Below are 17,270 nucleotides of genomic sequence, written 5' to 3' on the forward strand. Positions count from 1 at the left end.
ATAGTGCTCCATGCATATGTCGCAAGATTCGATGTAACGGTGAATATGAAAAAATTTGCAAAATATTTTGGGAACTAAGGCATATATATACAAGATCAGCCGAGACCAAATAAACATACAGGCCCTATGAACCAGAGACACAGCGGGCACTTATATTTATGCTAATAATATATAAAGCACTGTTCTTCAAGATATAAACATATATATAGACGCCATCGAATTTGCACAAATTCTTCATTTGTAACGTGTGTGGATAAAGCCATGCATGCATCAAAAGAGCAACGCGTGTAACGTGTTAGTTAGGCGTTGGCTGCCTTCTCGCCGAAGAGCAGACTGGCGTACGACATGAAGTGGCAAACCGGCGCGCCGCCCGGCCGTGTGCGCAGCATCTCGAAGGCCGGGTGCGCCGGGTCCCAGTTGGAGGTGTCGAGGTGGCAGATCGCCGCCATGGTGGTGACCGCCGGACTGCCACCGGCGGTGAGGCCGCGGAGCGAGACCGCGTACGCCTTGGACGGCCGCCCCGTCATGTGACAGTAGTAGACGGCGTACGGGAACGGCATGGCGTGGCAGCCGACGTGGCGGTCGCCGTCGAGCGAGGCGACCGCCTGGACAACGAACGACGGCTGCTGCTGGTGGTGTGCCGCCGGCGGCACCGCCGACGCCGACGAGCTAGCCGCCCACAACACCACGCCATGATGACGAACGCTGCCGCCGCCGACGAGCATGTGGGTGGCGCTCTCCACGGTGTCCTCCAGCGACGTCGCGCAGGCCTTCTGCTCACCGCCGGTGAGTGGCGGCGGGGCTCCGCACAGGCTCACGGTCTCGCCTACCGTCGTCGCCTCGGCGGAGCTCGCCGCGATGTGGAACGTGGCGAGCACGTCCGCTAGGTTGCTGAATGGGACCTTCTGGGCGACGTCGCGGGGGAGGATGGGAGGCCACATCGCTGCCGGCTCGAAGGAGACTGTCATGGCGCTTCCCACGCTTACCTGAGACTCGAGGAAGAAGAAGCCTGGTGGCACCGCTGCGTAAACCCGAGAGCCGCCATTGTAACTGTATGTTATCAAATCGACGGCAGCAGGGCGGCGGCTGCTAGAAGTGAAATGCTCCACAAGCGGCGAATGGTCAATGCCTACAGGAGGCAACAGATTAGAGATAATTAGAAATCATAGTCATACACTATGTGCTGATAAACGATAACCCATTATTGGTACAGCTCCTTTACATCTAGGAATTAAATGAAACTTGAAACCTCACATGTCTCAAAACGTTGGTGGACAGAATGAAAACGGAACGGAAATATTCCGTACCGACCGCTTTCGTTTTCTATATTATGATATCGTTTTCTATATTATGATACCGTTTTCGAATTCTATCAAACATAAAAATTTGTTAGATTCAGTTGGTTTTACAACCATTTTTAATCATTTTTTGTACTCTTTAATTGCTAAAATATAGAAATATTTCGTAACGACCGCGTTCGTTTTCTATATTGTAATTCCGTTTTCGACCATTTTCATCCTTGACGAGAGAGGTGGTGGTGATGGAGGAAGAGGGACGCACTAGGCGGCATGGGGGAGAGGACTAGAGGAGGCGAGAGAGCGAGGGAACAGGGCAGGGCCGAACTGATCGAACCTAGAATTGACTCCCCCAATTCATCAGATTAATTGGTGACATGTTTCATCTGAACCAAGTAATGCGTTTCATCTCAACAAGTCTAATATATTTCCTGTTAGTGATGACGTATTTAATTGCGAAGAGTTTCTGATAACTTATTATTAGTGACACGTTTTTTTTTTCTAGCCATGGGTGACACCTCCTAAGTAACCGTGTTTTCTTAATTTACACGTGTCACCAATCTCATATTAGTGACGCGCTGATGAAGGTATGTGCTTTGTCCTGTTTTGGCATAGTGTATCAGTGTAGGTAGATGCATGTCTAATCTAAAAGTTCAAATCACTTCTGGTTGTAAGGGAGAGGTAGATGTAAAATTGTGTTTAATACGGAATATTTACTTTTCTTATTTGCATCAACACATGTTCCTGCAAGGATTATAAAATATTAGGGGACATTATTAGCATATATATGCATACTATGTATTGTACTCCCTCTGTTTTACAATAAGTTGGCTTTTCTAGCAAGATACTTAGCCAACAAAGTATACATTATGTCTATATATACATAGTAAAAGTATGTATTCTTGAAAAGTCAGAACCACTTATAATTTGATTTTTATCGGCTCATAGTTTAGTCCTTTAAATTGCTCTTTTATCTCTTCTGTATGTTATTGGTTGAAATCTCAGCTTAAGTTTTGTTAATCCTTGCTGTAGCTCATGTGTTGTGACTTTTCATGAGTCTATTTTTTTTGCTTTGAAATTTTGATCTTAATGGTTTAATTTCCCATGTGCCGCCTGGCTCAAAGATACCGAGGAGCACAAGCGTCTTATGTTTTATTTTTCCATAATGGCAGAGGAGATTAATTGTTTTTGAATATATATTCCGTGTCTATTATTGTCAATGATGATTAAATATATAACTGTACATAATTGAAGGGTGATGTTTATTATTTCTATGCAAATTCTAGAATTTATTGATATTTGTTAGTGCATATGGTGAAGATTAAAGTCAAGGCTATTTTTGTTCTCCAATTGATTTTATGAGAATTTCTATGAATAACTTTTTCTAGCGCATCTCATGAATCATGAGACGATTAATATATACGACTATTAGGTGTATAATTAGTAATAGTATGACCTAGTAGGATTAATGCTTAATTAATATAGTGCTTGCATGATGATATGAAAACTTGATTAGTTGAAAACAACACAAATCAAATAGTGTCTCTAATGAAGAAATAAGAAGCTCATAACAATAACAGCGGTATAGATGCAACAATGGTTGATTCCTTCGTTCAAATCAATGGTTGTAGTAGAACCTATCTACCCATTCATGTATTTGACTTGACATAGGTATTTGTATTTACTTGGATTTATTCGAGGGTTTAATCAGTTATTCTTTTAGTGGTAGTTGATTTGACGCTTGTAATAACTACGTTAATTAATCTCGAGATCTTCCAGCTTATTAACTTGGTTTTTTCGAAAGTGTTTATAGAGATAAAATGTACGTATATGCATGTATTTTTATAGACGTGAGTGCATATATGTATGAGTGTCTATTGTCTTTACTATGATTCGCAAAAGAAAAATTTATAGATAAAAAATGTTAAATTTCTATTTTTTTTAAAAAAATTCTTTATCACAATTGCCCACGTAGCTAGATCGGTAGCACGTATACGTACGTACCTTGTTGGATAAGGTTGGCTATGGCCTCCGGCATGGGCGTGCCGGGGAGGGCCTCCTCCCAGAACCGCGCCGCCGGAGTGCCAGCGGCGGCAGGATGGCCGTACACTGCAGAGGCGGTGCCGGTGGTGACCAAGATCACCAGGAAGAGTGCCAATGGATACATGACTCAGGTCGATCGTTTGGACAATTATATGGTAACGTCTGAAATTGTATGGAGGGATTGCAAAGCGAAGGCTTATTTGGCTCTCCACCCAGTCTAGTAAATATATAGCCCTACTAGGCCTCTAGCTGTCCTTCTGAGCAAGTGACCCCACGTACAAGCAAATGGTATATATCCTTATTTGAGAATATCAAATTTTACGTTACAACATTATTGATACCAGCTACTCCCTCTATCAACAAAAGAATGTAATTCTCATTTTTCGATAAGTGGAACAATTTAAAGTTTGATTTAAATTACATAAAATTCTACTAACAATTCTAATACAAAATAAGTACTATTAAATTAACTATGAAATATATTTTCTTAATAAATCATTATAAACTCAGTCAATGTTAAACTAGTTTGACTCACGCAACCCTTGTATTTTTAGTTCAAAACATAAATATTAATATTATTTATTATAAACTCGGTCAAAGTTAAACTAGTTTAACTCACACAACCCTTGTAGTTTTTCATGAACAGAGCGAGTAGATAGCAACCAGTTGTCTCGTCTTGCAAAGGGCCAAATAAGAAATGCTTCAATTGATACTCCGAGGTTCAGAGAGTAATAGTTGGCCAGAGGCAACAAGCAGCTAAGCAAGCTCCCAAATGCATGTCCATGTCCTTCTATTCTAATCTACTACGCAAGTCAAGAACACCACTCAAGAGAAGGGAATTGTTGTTTGTTAGATAGCAGCGATATGTAGCGATCATGGCGGCAGATCAGCCAACCACAATTGTTGGATCCGAGCACATCTGTCAGTCTCTGACAGGTGACCCTTGTTGACAAGCGTCCAATGTGTAGGGATATATATATATATATATATATATATATATATATATATATATATATATATATATATATATATATATATGACGTATGACGTCTGTTGATAGGCATTTGCCTTCATTCCAACTCTCTCTAGTGTTGGACAGGCAGAGGACCGTGCAGCGACACTGACATTATACATGGGATTTTGCAAATATAACTGAGAATTGATTCAGTTGAACGGGACAGCCATGTCCCCACAGTCGAACGATAGGGAGGTACGGTGTCACGTCACTAGGTGAGGTAATAAGCATGATGCCAATTGGACTCACATTACAACCCACATTGTTTTTTTTCCCTTACTTATTTGCTACTCTCTCCGTCCCTTTTTAATTGTCGCTTGCGCTTCCCGAAAAACAACTGCCGGCAATTATATATTAAAAAATATTAATATTTATAATACATAATTAGTATCATTAGAAAGATATTTGAATCTAGTTTTTTAACAAATTTATTTGGAGATACACATGTTGCACGTCTTTTCTACAAATCGAGTCAAACTTGTGGTACGCACACCAACAACGACAATTAAAAGGGATAGAGGGAGTACCTTTCATACTATAGGTACCGCTGGATTGCTATCCGACAGGTAGTGACATCTGCGGTTGGATTTGCTTCTTCAAATTGCTATGTATAGTTGTGTGGGGAGAGCAGTGGAAACAAAATGTACTGCGGCAAGGATGGAAATCACAATGGTAATAGGAATAATGTCCCTGACAATTAAAATACAGTAAGGAAAACAGAAAGGCTAGCATATCTCAAAAACGACAATGGTGAGATGGTCTGGAACTATAAAGAAAAGAAAGGTATTGTCCTCAGATATTTTCAAAATATTTTGGGCAGCAGAACAGAAAGACGCTGCACACTAAATTGGGAAAGCCTGGACCTCAGTGTAATCGATGACATGGTAATTGATCACCCTTTCACATTAGAAGAAATCAAGCACACCATTGAAGAACTGCCCACAGAGAAGGCCCCGGGGCCTGATGGTTTCACGGGAGCTTTCTACAAAAAGTGCTGGAATATCATAAAGCATGACTTGCTAGCAGCGATGCAAAGTTTTTACGAGTTGAGAGCTGGACCACTCGAAAAATTAAATGGAGCCAATATTGTTCTCATACCAAAGTCGGACTTGCCTGAACAACCAAAGGACTTTAGGCCAATAAGTTTGATAAACTCCTTTGGTAAGCTAATTACTAAGACACTGGCCATCAGACTATCTCCCCACATTGGTAACCTAGTGTCAAGTTCACAGAGTGCTTTCATAAAGCGAAGGTGTATACATGATAACTTCCTGTTCGTCAGAAACCTGGCAAGGGCATATCATCGAACCAAGACTCCATCCCTTCTTTTTAAGCTAGACATTTCAAAGGCTTTCGACACAATCTCTTGGGAGTACATGTTTGAACTTCTAGAGCAGAGGGGGTTCAGTACTAAATGGCGGGACTGGTTATCAATCCTGTTCAAGACATCACACTCAACCGTCCTGCTGAATGGTTCAGCTGGTCCAAAGATCATACATGCAAGAGGCCTTCGGCAAGGTGACCCTTTGTCTCCATACCTTTTCATTCTAGCAATTGATACTCTGCAGCGGCTCTTGGATGTAGCAACTTCAAATGGGACTCTCTCCCCACTCAGAGGAAGAACTGCAAGACTGCGCCTCTCCCTTTATGCTGATGATGCAGTAATTTTTGTCAATCCTATACAAGCTGAAGTCCAGGCCCTTTTTTCAATCCTGGAAGATTTTGGAGCAGCCACTGGTTTAAGACTAAACTTGGAAAAATGCACAGTAGCTCCTATAAGATGTTCAGGTTTAAATTTGGACGTTATCCTGAGTTCCTTTGTGGGCAAGAGAGTGGGCTTTCCAGTGACCTACCTGGGGTTACCTTTGACCCTTGGAAGACTAAAGGTGGTACATGTCCAAGGATATGTGGACAAAGCCAGATCAAAATTAGCTGGATGGCAAAGAAAATTGCTAAACTGGGCCGGCAGAAGAGAACTTGTCAGATCAGTGATCAGTGCAATACCTGTTTACTTGATGACAGCAATGAAACCTCCAAAACAGCTTTATGAAGACCTGGACAAGATGCGGCGACGGTTTCTTCTCTGGACGGGGGATAAAGAGATTAGTGGGGGAAAATGCAAGGTTGCTTGGGTCTTGGTGACTAGGCCTATTGAATTTGGCGGCCTCGGAATCCTGGACCTGGAAAAATTCAGCAGGGCACTACGCTTACGGTGGCTGTGGTTTTCATGGACCAACCCTGAACGTCCATGGAATGGCACGAAACTACCGATCGATGTAGTGGATGCAACTCTTTTTGCAGCTGCGACAAGAGTCACGGTCTGCAATGGGAGAAAGGCTTCGTTCTGGCTCTCCAGTTGGGTAGATGGGCAGGCTCCGGCTATCATGTGCCCCCTGCTTTACAATCATAGCAAGCGAAAAAATCGATCAGTAAGAGAAGCATTGGTTGATGGAGCCTGGGTTTCTGACATAGCTTTTGACCTAACACCAGAACTGCTGCATGAATATTTCAAGCTTTGGAGAGCAATTGAAGCAGAGGACATTCACCTTGCAGACTCAGCTGAAGAAGAAGACAAGATTATCTGGACCTTAGAAAGCTTTGGTGAATACACTGCTCGGTCAGCCTACCTGATCCAGTTTGAAGGGCAAACAAGGTCAAATTTCCCAAACCTGATTTGGAAGGCCTGGGCAACCCCTAACTGTAAATTTTTCATCTGGCTGCTTCTGCAAGACAGACTTTGGACATCGCAACGTTTACAGCTAAGAGGTTGGATCAACAACTATTTTTGTGCGCTCTGTGAGAGAAACCTAGAGACTGCGCACCATCTTTTCTTTGAATGCCCAGTAGCAAGGAAGGTCTGGTCTCTGGTTGCTGCATGGAGTGGATGTCAGATGCTGCACCCACAATCTTGGCATGAAGATAATGATTTGGAAGGTTGCTTCTCGCAGCTAGTAGAGAATGGTAACAAAATGGGTCACTCCTTGGCAATTCTAACTCTTTGGACCTTATGGAATGAAAGAAATGCAATTATTTTCAGAAATAGCAGGAGGAATGAGCGGGGCATTTTCTTCAAGATAAAAGAGGATTGTTACCTCTGGTCGATTTCAGGCGGGCATGCCCTTAAACCTTTGTCAGTTGCTACTGTTCCTTTTATGTAATAGTCCATTGTTAGGTACCATTTGAAACCTCCATGGCCTAGGCCATGGCTGGTCGCGCTCCTCGCGCATGTAATCTGCTGTTGTGCTGACTCTTTCTTATGATAATCCAAAGCCGGATTTCCAGATCTTTCAAAAAAAAAAAGAAAACAGAAAGGCAAAAGAACTAAAAACCAATTTCTCTGACAGTTAGGGGATGGGAAAACAAACCTTATTACTACAAATGCTTAGCCGAGATTTGCATAACGTTTAACCATATTTTCTCTGCTCATTGGACGCTTGTCGACCAGGGTCACGGATCGATCGGAGAGTGACCGATGTGCTCGGCTCCAACAATCGTGGTTCGCTGATCTGCTGCCATGATGGATACATGCATGGCTGCTAGATAACAAACAACTAACAATCCCCTTCTCATTTGAGTGGTGCTCTTGACTTGCGTAGTAGATTAGAATAGCAAGGACATGGACATGCATTTGGGAGCTAGCTTAGCTGCTTGTTGCCTCTGGCCTACATTCTCTGAACCTCGCAGTATTAATTGAAGCATGTCGTCATTGTTTGTGTCCTGCGACAAGACAACTAATTGGTTGCTATCTAGGAGTGGCTACTTATCAACATGTTGGTGTTCTCGACAATGTTGTAGCTAGTATAAACAACGAGGATATATAGCATTTTCCTGTGGGGCCACTTGCTCAGAGGGACAGCGGGAGGCCTAGTAGAACTATATATTTACTAGACTGGTGGGGAGCCAAAGCCTGTGCTTAGCGATCTCTCTCTATATTTGTTTTCGAAAGATCCGTTGCTGGCGTTCATTGTTAAGAGTAGCGATCTCTCCATACATACTATGCTAGTCCCTCTAGAGAAATTTCAGAAGTTACCAATTGAGACCTAAAGACCGACCTGAATCATGCATCCATTGGAGCTCTTCCTGGTGGTCTTGGTTACCACCGGTGCCGCCTCTGCGGTGTACAGCCATCCTGCCGCCGCTGGTACTCCAGCGGCACGGTTTTGGGAGGAGGCCCTCCCTGGCACACCCATGCCGGAGGCCATCGCCGACCTCATCCAACAAGGTATATACTATATACTTGTGATCTAGATAGTAGCGGTAGGCACTACCAAAATGATGTTCTCCTAGTCCACTAAACAGTAATAAGAACACTACCACCAGTCCTAACATATGGGAATTCTCCGTAGGAGGTATTTCGTCGGAAAAAGCTCATACTAAATATTGAATGCTAAATACTAGGAGAACTCCACATTCCTAGGAGAAGCAACAGATTATGGTTATGATGTGGGCTATTGTGATAAAGAATTCGATGATAAAAAACTACAAACAGAATTTGACTTATTAGGACAAGCTACTATGACTTATAATTTGGAACGAAGGAATTAACAATTGCTGCAACTACTGCTGCTACTATTACCAGGTAACCAGGTTGTTATGTTTTCAATAGCGATAGGCGGGACCTTATTTGGATTTGTGTTGTTTACATGTAATGAAACTTTCATATCGTGCAAGCACTATTAGTACAAAGGGCACTCACAATGCAAACCCTATTATAGAGTCTAAAGTTATTTATTACCTCGAACAATGTGGACTTAGAGTCTGAATAAGACATGGAGTCTTATTTTTTCTACCTCTTTCTTCAATAAATACGGTGCCACATCAGCAAAATACCATAAATAATATGTAATTAATTGTCTTGGACTCTATGATAGAGTCTTGCATTGGGAGTGCCCTAACCGCACTAGTCTTACTTTATTACTACTAATTGGAAACCTAAAACTCATATATATTAATCCTCTCTCATGACTCATGAGATGCGCTAAAATATAAATCATAGAAATTATCACAAAATTTTGATATTACTAATTGGGGATCTAAAAAGAGTCTGATGTTTTTAACACAAAAAAGGAGTCTTGATGGTTTTTTAACATGAAAAGGGACTCTTGTGATGTGTCTAAGAAACACCAATAAATTCTTTGAAATTTGCATAGAAATAAGAGACATCAACCATTAATTATGTACACTTAATCATTATTTGAAATAATAAACATAGGATCTGCTAAAAAAATACTCACCCCCACCATTATAGAAAAATAAAACACAAAAGAGGCCATATGTAGTAGAGCTCCTAGAATTTTTAGAGCCAGCCGCGCTTGGGAAACTATTATGATCAAAATTTCAAAGCAAAGATTTAAACTCATGCATGAAGTCACAACACATATGCATGGGATACAACAAGAGCAAACAAAATTTAAGCCTAGATTTCAACCAATAACATACTGAAGACAGATACATGAGCAAATTCAAAGGGAAAACTATGAGTATGGATGAATAAGAGCGTACATTAACTGTTTAATTTATAACAATCAAATATAGACAATACACAGGGACGTACCTAGCTAGCCCAAAATTGAGTGGCGGCACCTTCTTGCTGAACTTCTACACCTAAAAATGCTCTAATTTCCTTGAAAACCAACAAATTGAGTGGCGGCTTGTGCGTCCACTCGCTCTACGCTGGGTCTGCCCCTGGCAATACATAATATGTTTTTTTAGATATTGAATCCTAATATATTGTAGTCCTTGCAGGAACATTAATTGAACATGTGTGTTGATGCAAATAAGAAAAGAGAGAATATTTTGTATATATATATATACAACACAATTTAAAAACTACCTCGCCGATTCCATTCCCTTACAACCAAAAGCGATTTGAACTTTTAGCTAGATTCGTATATAAGACAGCATGCATGCATATCTACCTATTTAAGTGATTTGAGCCATGTGAGACTTCATTCCTAGTCTTAGATGTAAGATGAACCGTAACAAATGTGTTAATGGTTATATATCGGTACAGCGCATTATAGTCCATACTCCATAATCCATAGCAGTCACTACCAGATTCTGGGGCTACAGGCACTCAACAAAAAGCCTCAAATACACTTAACAAAGACTTTGTCGAATGTAACACCCAGCAAAGTCCAGTCGGCAAAGCTGTTGATCCATAGTATGTCTGATTTCTAATTATCTTGCGTCCTGTGTAGGCATTGACCATTCCCCTCTCGTGGAGCATTTCACTTCTAGCGGCCACACCCCTGTCATGAACATAAACTACGGCTACGGGGCCTACGCCGGCAGCTCTCTAATGAACGCAGCAGTGCCCCCAGGCTCCTTCTTCCTCCAGTCTCAGCTGCGCGTGGGAACCGCCATGACCGTCTCCTCCGAGTCGGCAGCTACCGTGCCACCCATCCTCCCACGCGACGTCGCCCAGAAGGTCCCATTCAGCAACCTAGCGGACGTGCTCGCCGCGTTCCACATCTCGCCAAGCTCCGCCGAGGCGACGACGGTGAGCGACACCCTGAGCCTGTGCGGAGCCCCGCCGTCACTCGCCGGTGAGCAGAAGGCCTGCACCACGTCGCTGGAGGACACCGTGGAGAGCGCCACGCACATGCTCGTCGTCGGCAGCAGCGTTCGTCATGGGGTGGTGTATTTGTGGGCGGCCTCGTCGGCGGCGGCGGTGCCGCCGGCGGCACACCACCACCAGCAGCAGTACGTTGTCCAGGCGGTCACCTCGCTCGACGGCGATCGCCACGTCGGCTGCCACGCCATGCCGTTCCCGTACGCCGTCTACTACTGTCACATGACGGGGCGGCCGTCCAAGGCGTACGCGGTCTTGCTCCGCAGCGTCACCGGCGGCAGCAGTGCGCCGGTCACCAAGGCGGCGATCTGCCACCTCGACACCTCCAACTGGGACCCGGCGCACCCGGCCTTCGAGATGCTGCACACACGGCCGGGCGGCGAGCCGGTTTGCCACTTCATGTCCTATGCCAGTTTGCTCTTTGGTGAGAAGGCAGCCAATTAACGGTTAATAACAAAATACATTGAAGAACGCTGCTCATCCAAGCTTCATCATAAGTATAATTAGCTGTGTGGTGTCTTTTTTTTATTGCGAGTAATTAGCTGTGGTGTCTGGTATATATAAGTATGTCCGGTCTCCGTTCTTGTATAGTATATATAGCATGTTTCTGTTGCACTGTTGGTGTATGTCGTCCTTAGTTCATCTCAGATACGTATCTTGTGTATTGCTGTGGCGTGGCGTCCTATATTGTACTGTGGTTATGTGGAAAAATATGGTTTTTTAGGGCACTATAGATTTTTTTTGAGTGTGGAATGGTGGATGTTTGCCGAAGGCCCCCTGTGTCGCTCTCGTCAAGAGGGGCGACACGGGCGGCACTGTCTTCTTTGTCTTCGGGCCCCTCTTTCACGCCTCTGCTCGGCTGCCGTCGGAGCTCGACACCGGTGATCCGATGGAGGGCGAGGACAGCGGCGGCTGGATCCTTCTGCTTACTCCCACTGCCTCTCTCGGCCCTCTCCTAGTGAAGCTCCGTGCCGACGACGTGTCTTTCTCATGGCGATGACTAGCTAGCGGCATGGATCTAGACACTGTAGCGGGCGGTGGATCTGTTGCCTTCGTGTGTGCTGGCCTTCCTCATGGCTTTCTCCTTTGTGGTGGTCATTGGTGGGCGGCAGTGGGTGGGCATGAGAGATCTTGGCAAAAGCCTCGATGGCGACGTCCGTGGACGTCGCTTCCTACTAGAAGGCATCCTTCTAGCACCTCTTCTTCTACTGAGTTTGGATTTGTTTGTGAAAATCTTCCCTTGTGGGCTTGTATTGGTGCCTTTGGCATCAATTCCTTCTTGAAGGTGTCATGAGGCTTTCAAGCTCTGCTCCACTGCTCCATTCCTATCGTCTGGCCATGGTGGTGCTTTAGGTGGCTTCGTTGGCGGTGGTTAGGGGTGCAAAGGGGTAACCTTTAGGTGCACCTCCAAACCTCTTTAGTTCAAATATTTGTACTACTTCTTAATTTTTTTGAAGAAGTAGTATAAATATTTGAACTAAAGAGGTTTAGAGGTGCACCTAATCATCACTCATTTGCACCCCTAGCGGTGGTTGGCATCAATGATTTGAGTTGGATGCCTGAGTTAGTTGTTTCTGCGAGTTGCTTTAATTGTGGAGTTGCTAGTTGGGTCTCTTTTTCGACCATGTTGAGTTGATAGTTTGGTCGTGTTGACCAAGTTGGCTTAGTGAAGTTCACTGGAGCATATAGTAGCGTGAAGCCGTTAGTGGTCCTGTTGGCGTACCAAATTGTATGGGATGAGTGGCATACTCTACTAAATTGTTCGGTTTTCAGGCCCGATTTCCACTAAAAAAATTGGGCCCACAATTGTTTTTTAGTTTTCATTGCAATATAAATAGCGGCAAAACTTTTACCACCCTTCCTAAAAAGCTGTAGAATTTACTTTTATAACTCTAGAATGTATCTAGAAAAGCCAAAACGTCTTATATTATTATTACTGTTATAACTCTATAGGACAAAATGGTTCATATATACAGCAACACCATTGCATAGATTCACAACAAAGTATACAATCGATATGATCGGCGTTACTACGCCGCGGCACTCACACATATAACATTTGCTTTACCAGACCACATGAGCATAGTAGTAGACACATCGTGTGCCATTACTCACACATCATCACCGCACCGTGTGTGCTTATTTATCTTGTGCTCACTTACATACAATACTGACAAGCACCGTTGATACATTCTTAGCGAGTGGCCGCCACTGCCTTCTCCCCAAACAGCAGATTACCATAAGACATGAAGTGGCACACCGGCACGCCACCGGGCTGGGTGTGCACCATCTCGAAGGCTGGGTGAGCCTTCTGCCAGTTGGAGGTGTCGAGGTGGCAGATCGCCGCCATGGTGACCGCCGGACCGCCGCCGCTGATGCTGCTGCGGAGCGAGACCAGATACACCTTTGTTGGCATCGCCGGCGTCATGTGGCAGAAGTAGACGGCGTACGGATACGGCATGATATGGCAGCCCACATGGCGGTCGCCGTCCAGCGTGGTGACCGCCTGGATCACGTAGGGCTGGAGTGGCAAGCCGGTGCTCGGGAGCGCCGACGCGGCGGCCCACAGCGTCGTCGCGCTGTCGTCGTCGTCTGTGCCGGCGGTGCCAAGCATGCGCATGGCGCTCTGCACGGTACTCTCCAGGGACGTGGCGCAGGCCTTGTGCTCGCCGTCGATTGGTAACGCCTGGCATTGGCTCAGGGTGTCCGCCACCGTCGCCGCCTCGGCAGAGCTGGGCGCAATGTCGAACGTCGCGAGCAAGTCCGGCAGGTCACCGAACGGGACTTTCTCAGCGACGGCGTGTGGGAGGATGGGAGCAACCATTGCCGGACGGAAGGAGAAGGTCATGGTGCTGCCCACACGCAGTTGTGTCTCGCGGAAGTAGAAGCCTGCTTTTGCGTCTTCTGCACAGCGGCGGCATCGCTGCCAACCTTTCTTACGCTTAATATCATCTCCTGCGACGGCGTAGTTTGTGTCAAAAAATACATCTCTTGCGCCGTAGTCAGTTACAGGGTAGTGCTCGGCAAGCGGCGAATGATCAATGCCTGCATGACAGCGAAACTTATTAGCAGGTTTAACTATAGATGGTAGTCGTGCTGTTAATTAAGTTTAATTAGGTTTGTAGAAAATAGTGTCTATCTCCAAATATGTTCATAATAGATTCAATGATCTATGTAATGATGCTAAATTATGTTCGATAAATATTAATATTTTTTTTGTGATATTAGTTAAAAGTGAGTATGTTTGACTTTCCATTTATGTTCGATAAATTATGTTCGATAAATATTAATATTTTTCTCTTTTTCTGTATTTTAACGCAGCAGGCTACACACTCAGATGCTATACGTTCTTGGTGTATCAGCTTTTCATAATCTTGTATTGAATAGTTTTTGTACTAAACCAACAACTCAAATGAAAAAAGGTTCTACTACTATGTTTACTACAGACTTGATTTCTAGCAATAATGCCTCGTTTTTTGAATGGAAACGGTCTCAATCTACAATCACCCTTACCAATCCGTCTAAACTAAGTTGTCTCTACAAATGCATTTGTAGAGGTGGCTCCTATTTTTAGCCGCCTCTACAAATGCCATTATCTTTAGATGTCACTTGATTTCTAATTGTCTCTAAAAATTGATTTGTAGAGGCGGCTCTACATCTAGCCGTCTCTAAAAATCAATTTGTAAAGACGCCTAGATCTAGAGCCGTCTCGAAAAATAAAAACAACATAGTAAAATTTGAAATTGTTTAAATAACCTTAGATGAAGAAACAACACAATCAAAGTTGTCGTTCTTGAAGAATTGTACAACTGGTAGTTTACATATTTTTCATTAGAGAGTTATACATATAAGGAAAATTACATTTGAAGTTCTCATATTTGAAATTCAACATTTTTAAAAGACCATGGATGGTTAAATGACCAAACCAAAGTTGTAGATCTCGATGATATCGATAAAACTTTTTCATTTGAAATCGTTTAGAATGCCAAATAATACTCATTTGAAATAGATGAAGATAAGACGGCAAAAAAATCTCATACGGAGACAAGTTAATTTGGGGGTGAGATGGTTAGAGGAGTAAAGTGTGACGCCTGATTTGATCCCTTGTGGCTACAACAAAGCCGTGCGTTTTCTATGGGAAAATCCAGATTAATTTTTCTGCTATTTTTGGGCTTGTGGGGTCTTCCTAGATTATTTTTTTGCTACTTTTGGGCTAGATTTGTGATTTAGTGGACAACGATTTATATGTGGCTTCAAACTGAGCCGAGTCGATTTATAAATCGAATTCTAGAGGTGCCTCCTGTTCTTAGCTGCCCTTGGAAATCTGATTTGTAGAGGTGGCTAGATAACCATCTCTACAAAATTTTGATTTAGAGAGAGAAGAATAAAGATGGCTGGGCCAGCCTCCTCCAAAGATCCTAAGCTAGTTGTAAGAGTGAAACCTTCTCAGGCATTGTAACTTTTATATAGGACACGTCTATATTCGAGATTGTTTGACAAAATTTCAAAAAAAAATCGAATATTAAAATATACTGAATTTAAACAAATATTTAAGAGTCTAAATAACTTCAGATAGAAAGTTATCAACAACAAAATTGTAGATTGGGTCAGTCACTAGAACTTTTGTATCAACTATGTAAACACTCAAGTTCATCTGAATTTCAAAATCTATGAAATAAAATAATATTTGGGACCCTAAACAACTATAAATCATAAAGTTTTCAATTGGAAAGTTGTAGATTGTATTAAGAACTACAATTTTGGTGTATACCATATCAACATCCGAGGTTGTTTGAAACTTTTAAATTCTAAATTTTGAAAAACTTAAAACATCATATCGGGTCCTAAAGATTTTTCAAATAAAAAATTTCTCATCAACAAAGTTGTAGATCGTGTCGTGAGCTAAAATTTTAATGCAAAGTTCGTCTTCAACGGAGTTCATATAGAAATGTTATTAATAATTTTTGGACGCAGCTGTCTGTATGAAGATATCTATATCTATTAATCGATTTACAGAGATGGACCCTTAACATGCCCGCCTCTCTTAATAGTGATCACAGACAGGTATTTACAGAGGTTATTATTCTTTAATGTGTCCGTCTATATTAATTAGAGAGGTCACCTTCTAAAATCATTTTGTTATAGCGCAGAGTCAAATAAATAGATATTAGTTTTGCTATGTTTTTTTAAACAAGTTTACACTTTATTATATCTAGGGAGGAACAAATTACATCACAAGACATAAGATTTTGTACAAACTCTGGAAAGCGATCAATCCAAACATGCGATCAATCTGGATCCCAATTCAAACCAATCCTAGCAAGTTTGTGTGCACAACTATTGTTAGAGCGTGGCACATGAACAACAATGTCACTCGGGAAAAATTCATGGACATCAGAAACTTTGCTTTTCCAAACAACATAGCAGAAGCTACAAAATCAGAAGAGTAGTTGTAGTATGGTGGAGTAGAAATTAACAATACGTAGTAACAAAGCTACGTTTTTCTTTTGTCATATATAATTAATAACATTATTTTTTTTAACTTTTATCACAGGTCCACAAAGTTCACTACGACACTTATGTGTCACATATGTTGTTTGTTAGACTTTCTGTGCAGCTGTTTTGACAACTCACATGAAATAGTTTTTTAGGCTTAACTCGACCCCATGTGTTATATAGACTCAAAACCATTCTGACATGCATAACCTTAAAAATATGGCAAGTAATAATTAATTTCTCCCCCACAATTTAGACAATTTTTTTGGCAAGAGGATTTGGAAACGTACGCACACCGATCACTTGTACTACCTTTATGGACGAGGTCGGCGATGACCTCTGGCACAGGTGTACCCGGGAGGGCCTTCTCCCAAAAATGCACCAAGGGTGTAACGCCGCCTGCATCGCCGGGGTGGCCAAGCACCCTGATGGCGCCGGCTACAACCACAACAAGGTGGAGGATTATTGCCAATCGATGCATCTCTAGAGCTAGCATATATTTGATGTGGAGATGGCCCTTGGTTGGTTTGGACTTTGGAAGCCCGGCCACCTATATATAGCTCTCGACTGTACCTCTGATGAGCAAGCAGCCCCACAGGCCTGAGACACATTGTTTTCAATGTGTCATTCAGTCTCCATCCTGGCACCAAGATAAGGGTGTGTGGACATGACTCTACAGAAGATGCCAAAGGTGGTGACAAGTCTTGCAAAAATTTCGAACGGACGCACTTTCTATATAGTTTGTTTTTGGTTCACTACTACATAAATGATTTCGCGAGGACATTGTTTGATTACAGTAGTTCAATTATAGTCGACATACCGTGAGGATCTTTCCAATTCTTGATTC

At 42.8% G+C, this 17,270-nt stretch overlaps 3 protein-coding genes across 3 annotated transcripts; 1 reads left to right on the forward strand and 2 right to left on the reverse strand.

Annotated features, from left to right (window-relative positions):
- Positions 111-3,593, reverse strand: LOC8070112 (BURP domain-containing protein 3). Its single transcript, XM_021445871.1, has 2 exons — positions 3,300-3,593; positions 111-1,129 (listed from the first exon to the last, which is right to left on the reverse strand). The coding sequence occupies exons 1-2, from the start codon at positions 3,460-3,462 to the stop codon at positions 300-302; spliced, it is 993 nt and encodes a 330-aa protein (XP_021301546.1). The 5' UTR covers positions 3,463-3,593; the 3' UTR covers positions 111-299.
- On the forward strand, positions 8,182-11,662 carry LOC110429754 (BURP domain-containing protein 5-like). Its single transcript, XM_021446231.1, has 2 exons — positions 8,182-8,575; positions 10,554-11,662. The coding sequence occupies exons 1-2, from the start codon at positions 8,413-8,415 to the stop codon at positions 11,369-11,371; spliced, it is 981 nt and encodes a 326-aa protein (XP_021301906.1). The 5' UTR covers positions 8,182-8,412; the 3' UTR covers positions 11,372-11,662.
- On the reverse strand, positions 12,891-16,965 carry LOC8070113 (BURP domain-containing protein 13). The gene is made up of 2 exons (XM_002443454.2): positions 16,736-16,965; positions 12,891-13,972 (listed from the first exon to the last, which is right to left on the reverse strand). The coding sequence occupies exons 1-2, from the start codon at positions 16,917-16,919 to the stop codon at positions 13,122-13,124; spliced, it is 1,035 nt and encodes a 344-aa protein (XP_002443499.1). The 5' UTR covers positions 16,920-16,965; the 3' UTR covers positions 12,891-13,121.

This window comes from Sorghum bicolor, chromosome 8, assembly GCF_000003195.3.
Source record: "Sorghum bicolor cultivar BTx623 chromosome 8, Sorghum_bicolor_NCBIv3, whole genome shotgun sequence".
Classification (NCBI taxonomy): Eukaryota; Viridiplantae; Streptophyta; class Magnoliopsida; order Poales; family Poaceae; genus Sorghum; species Sorghum bicolor.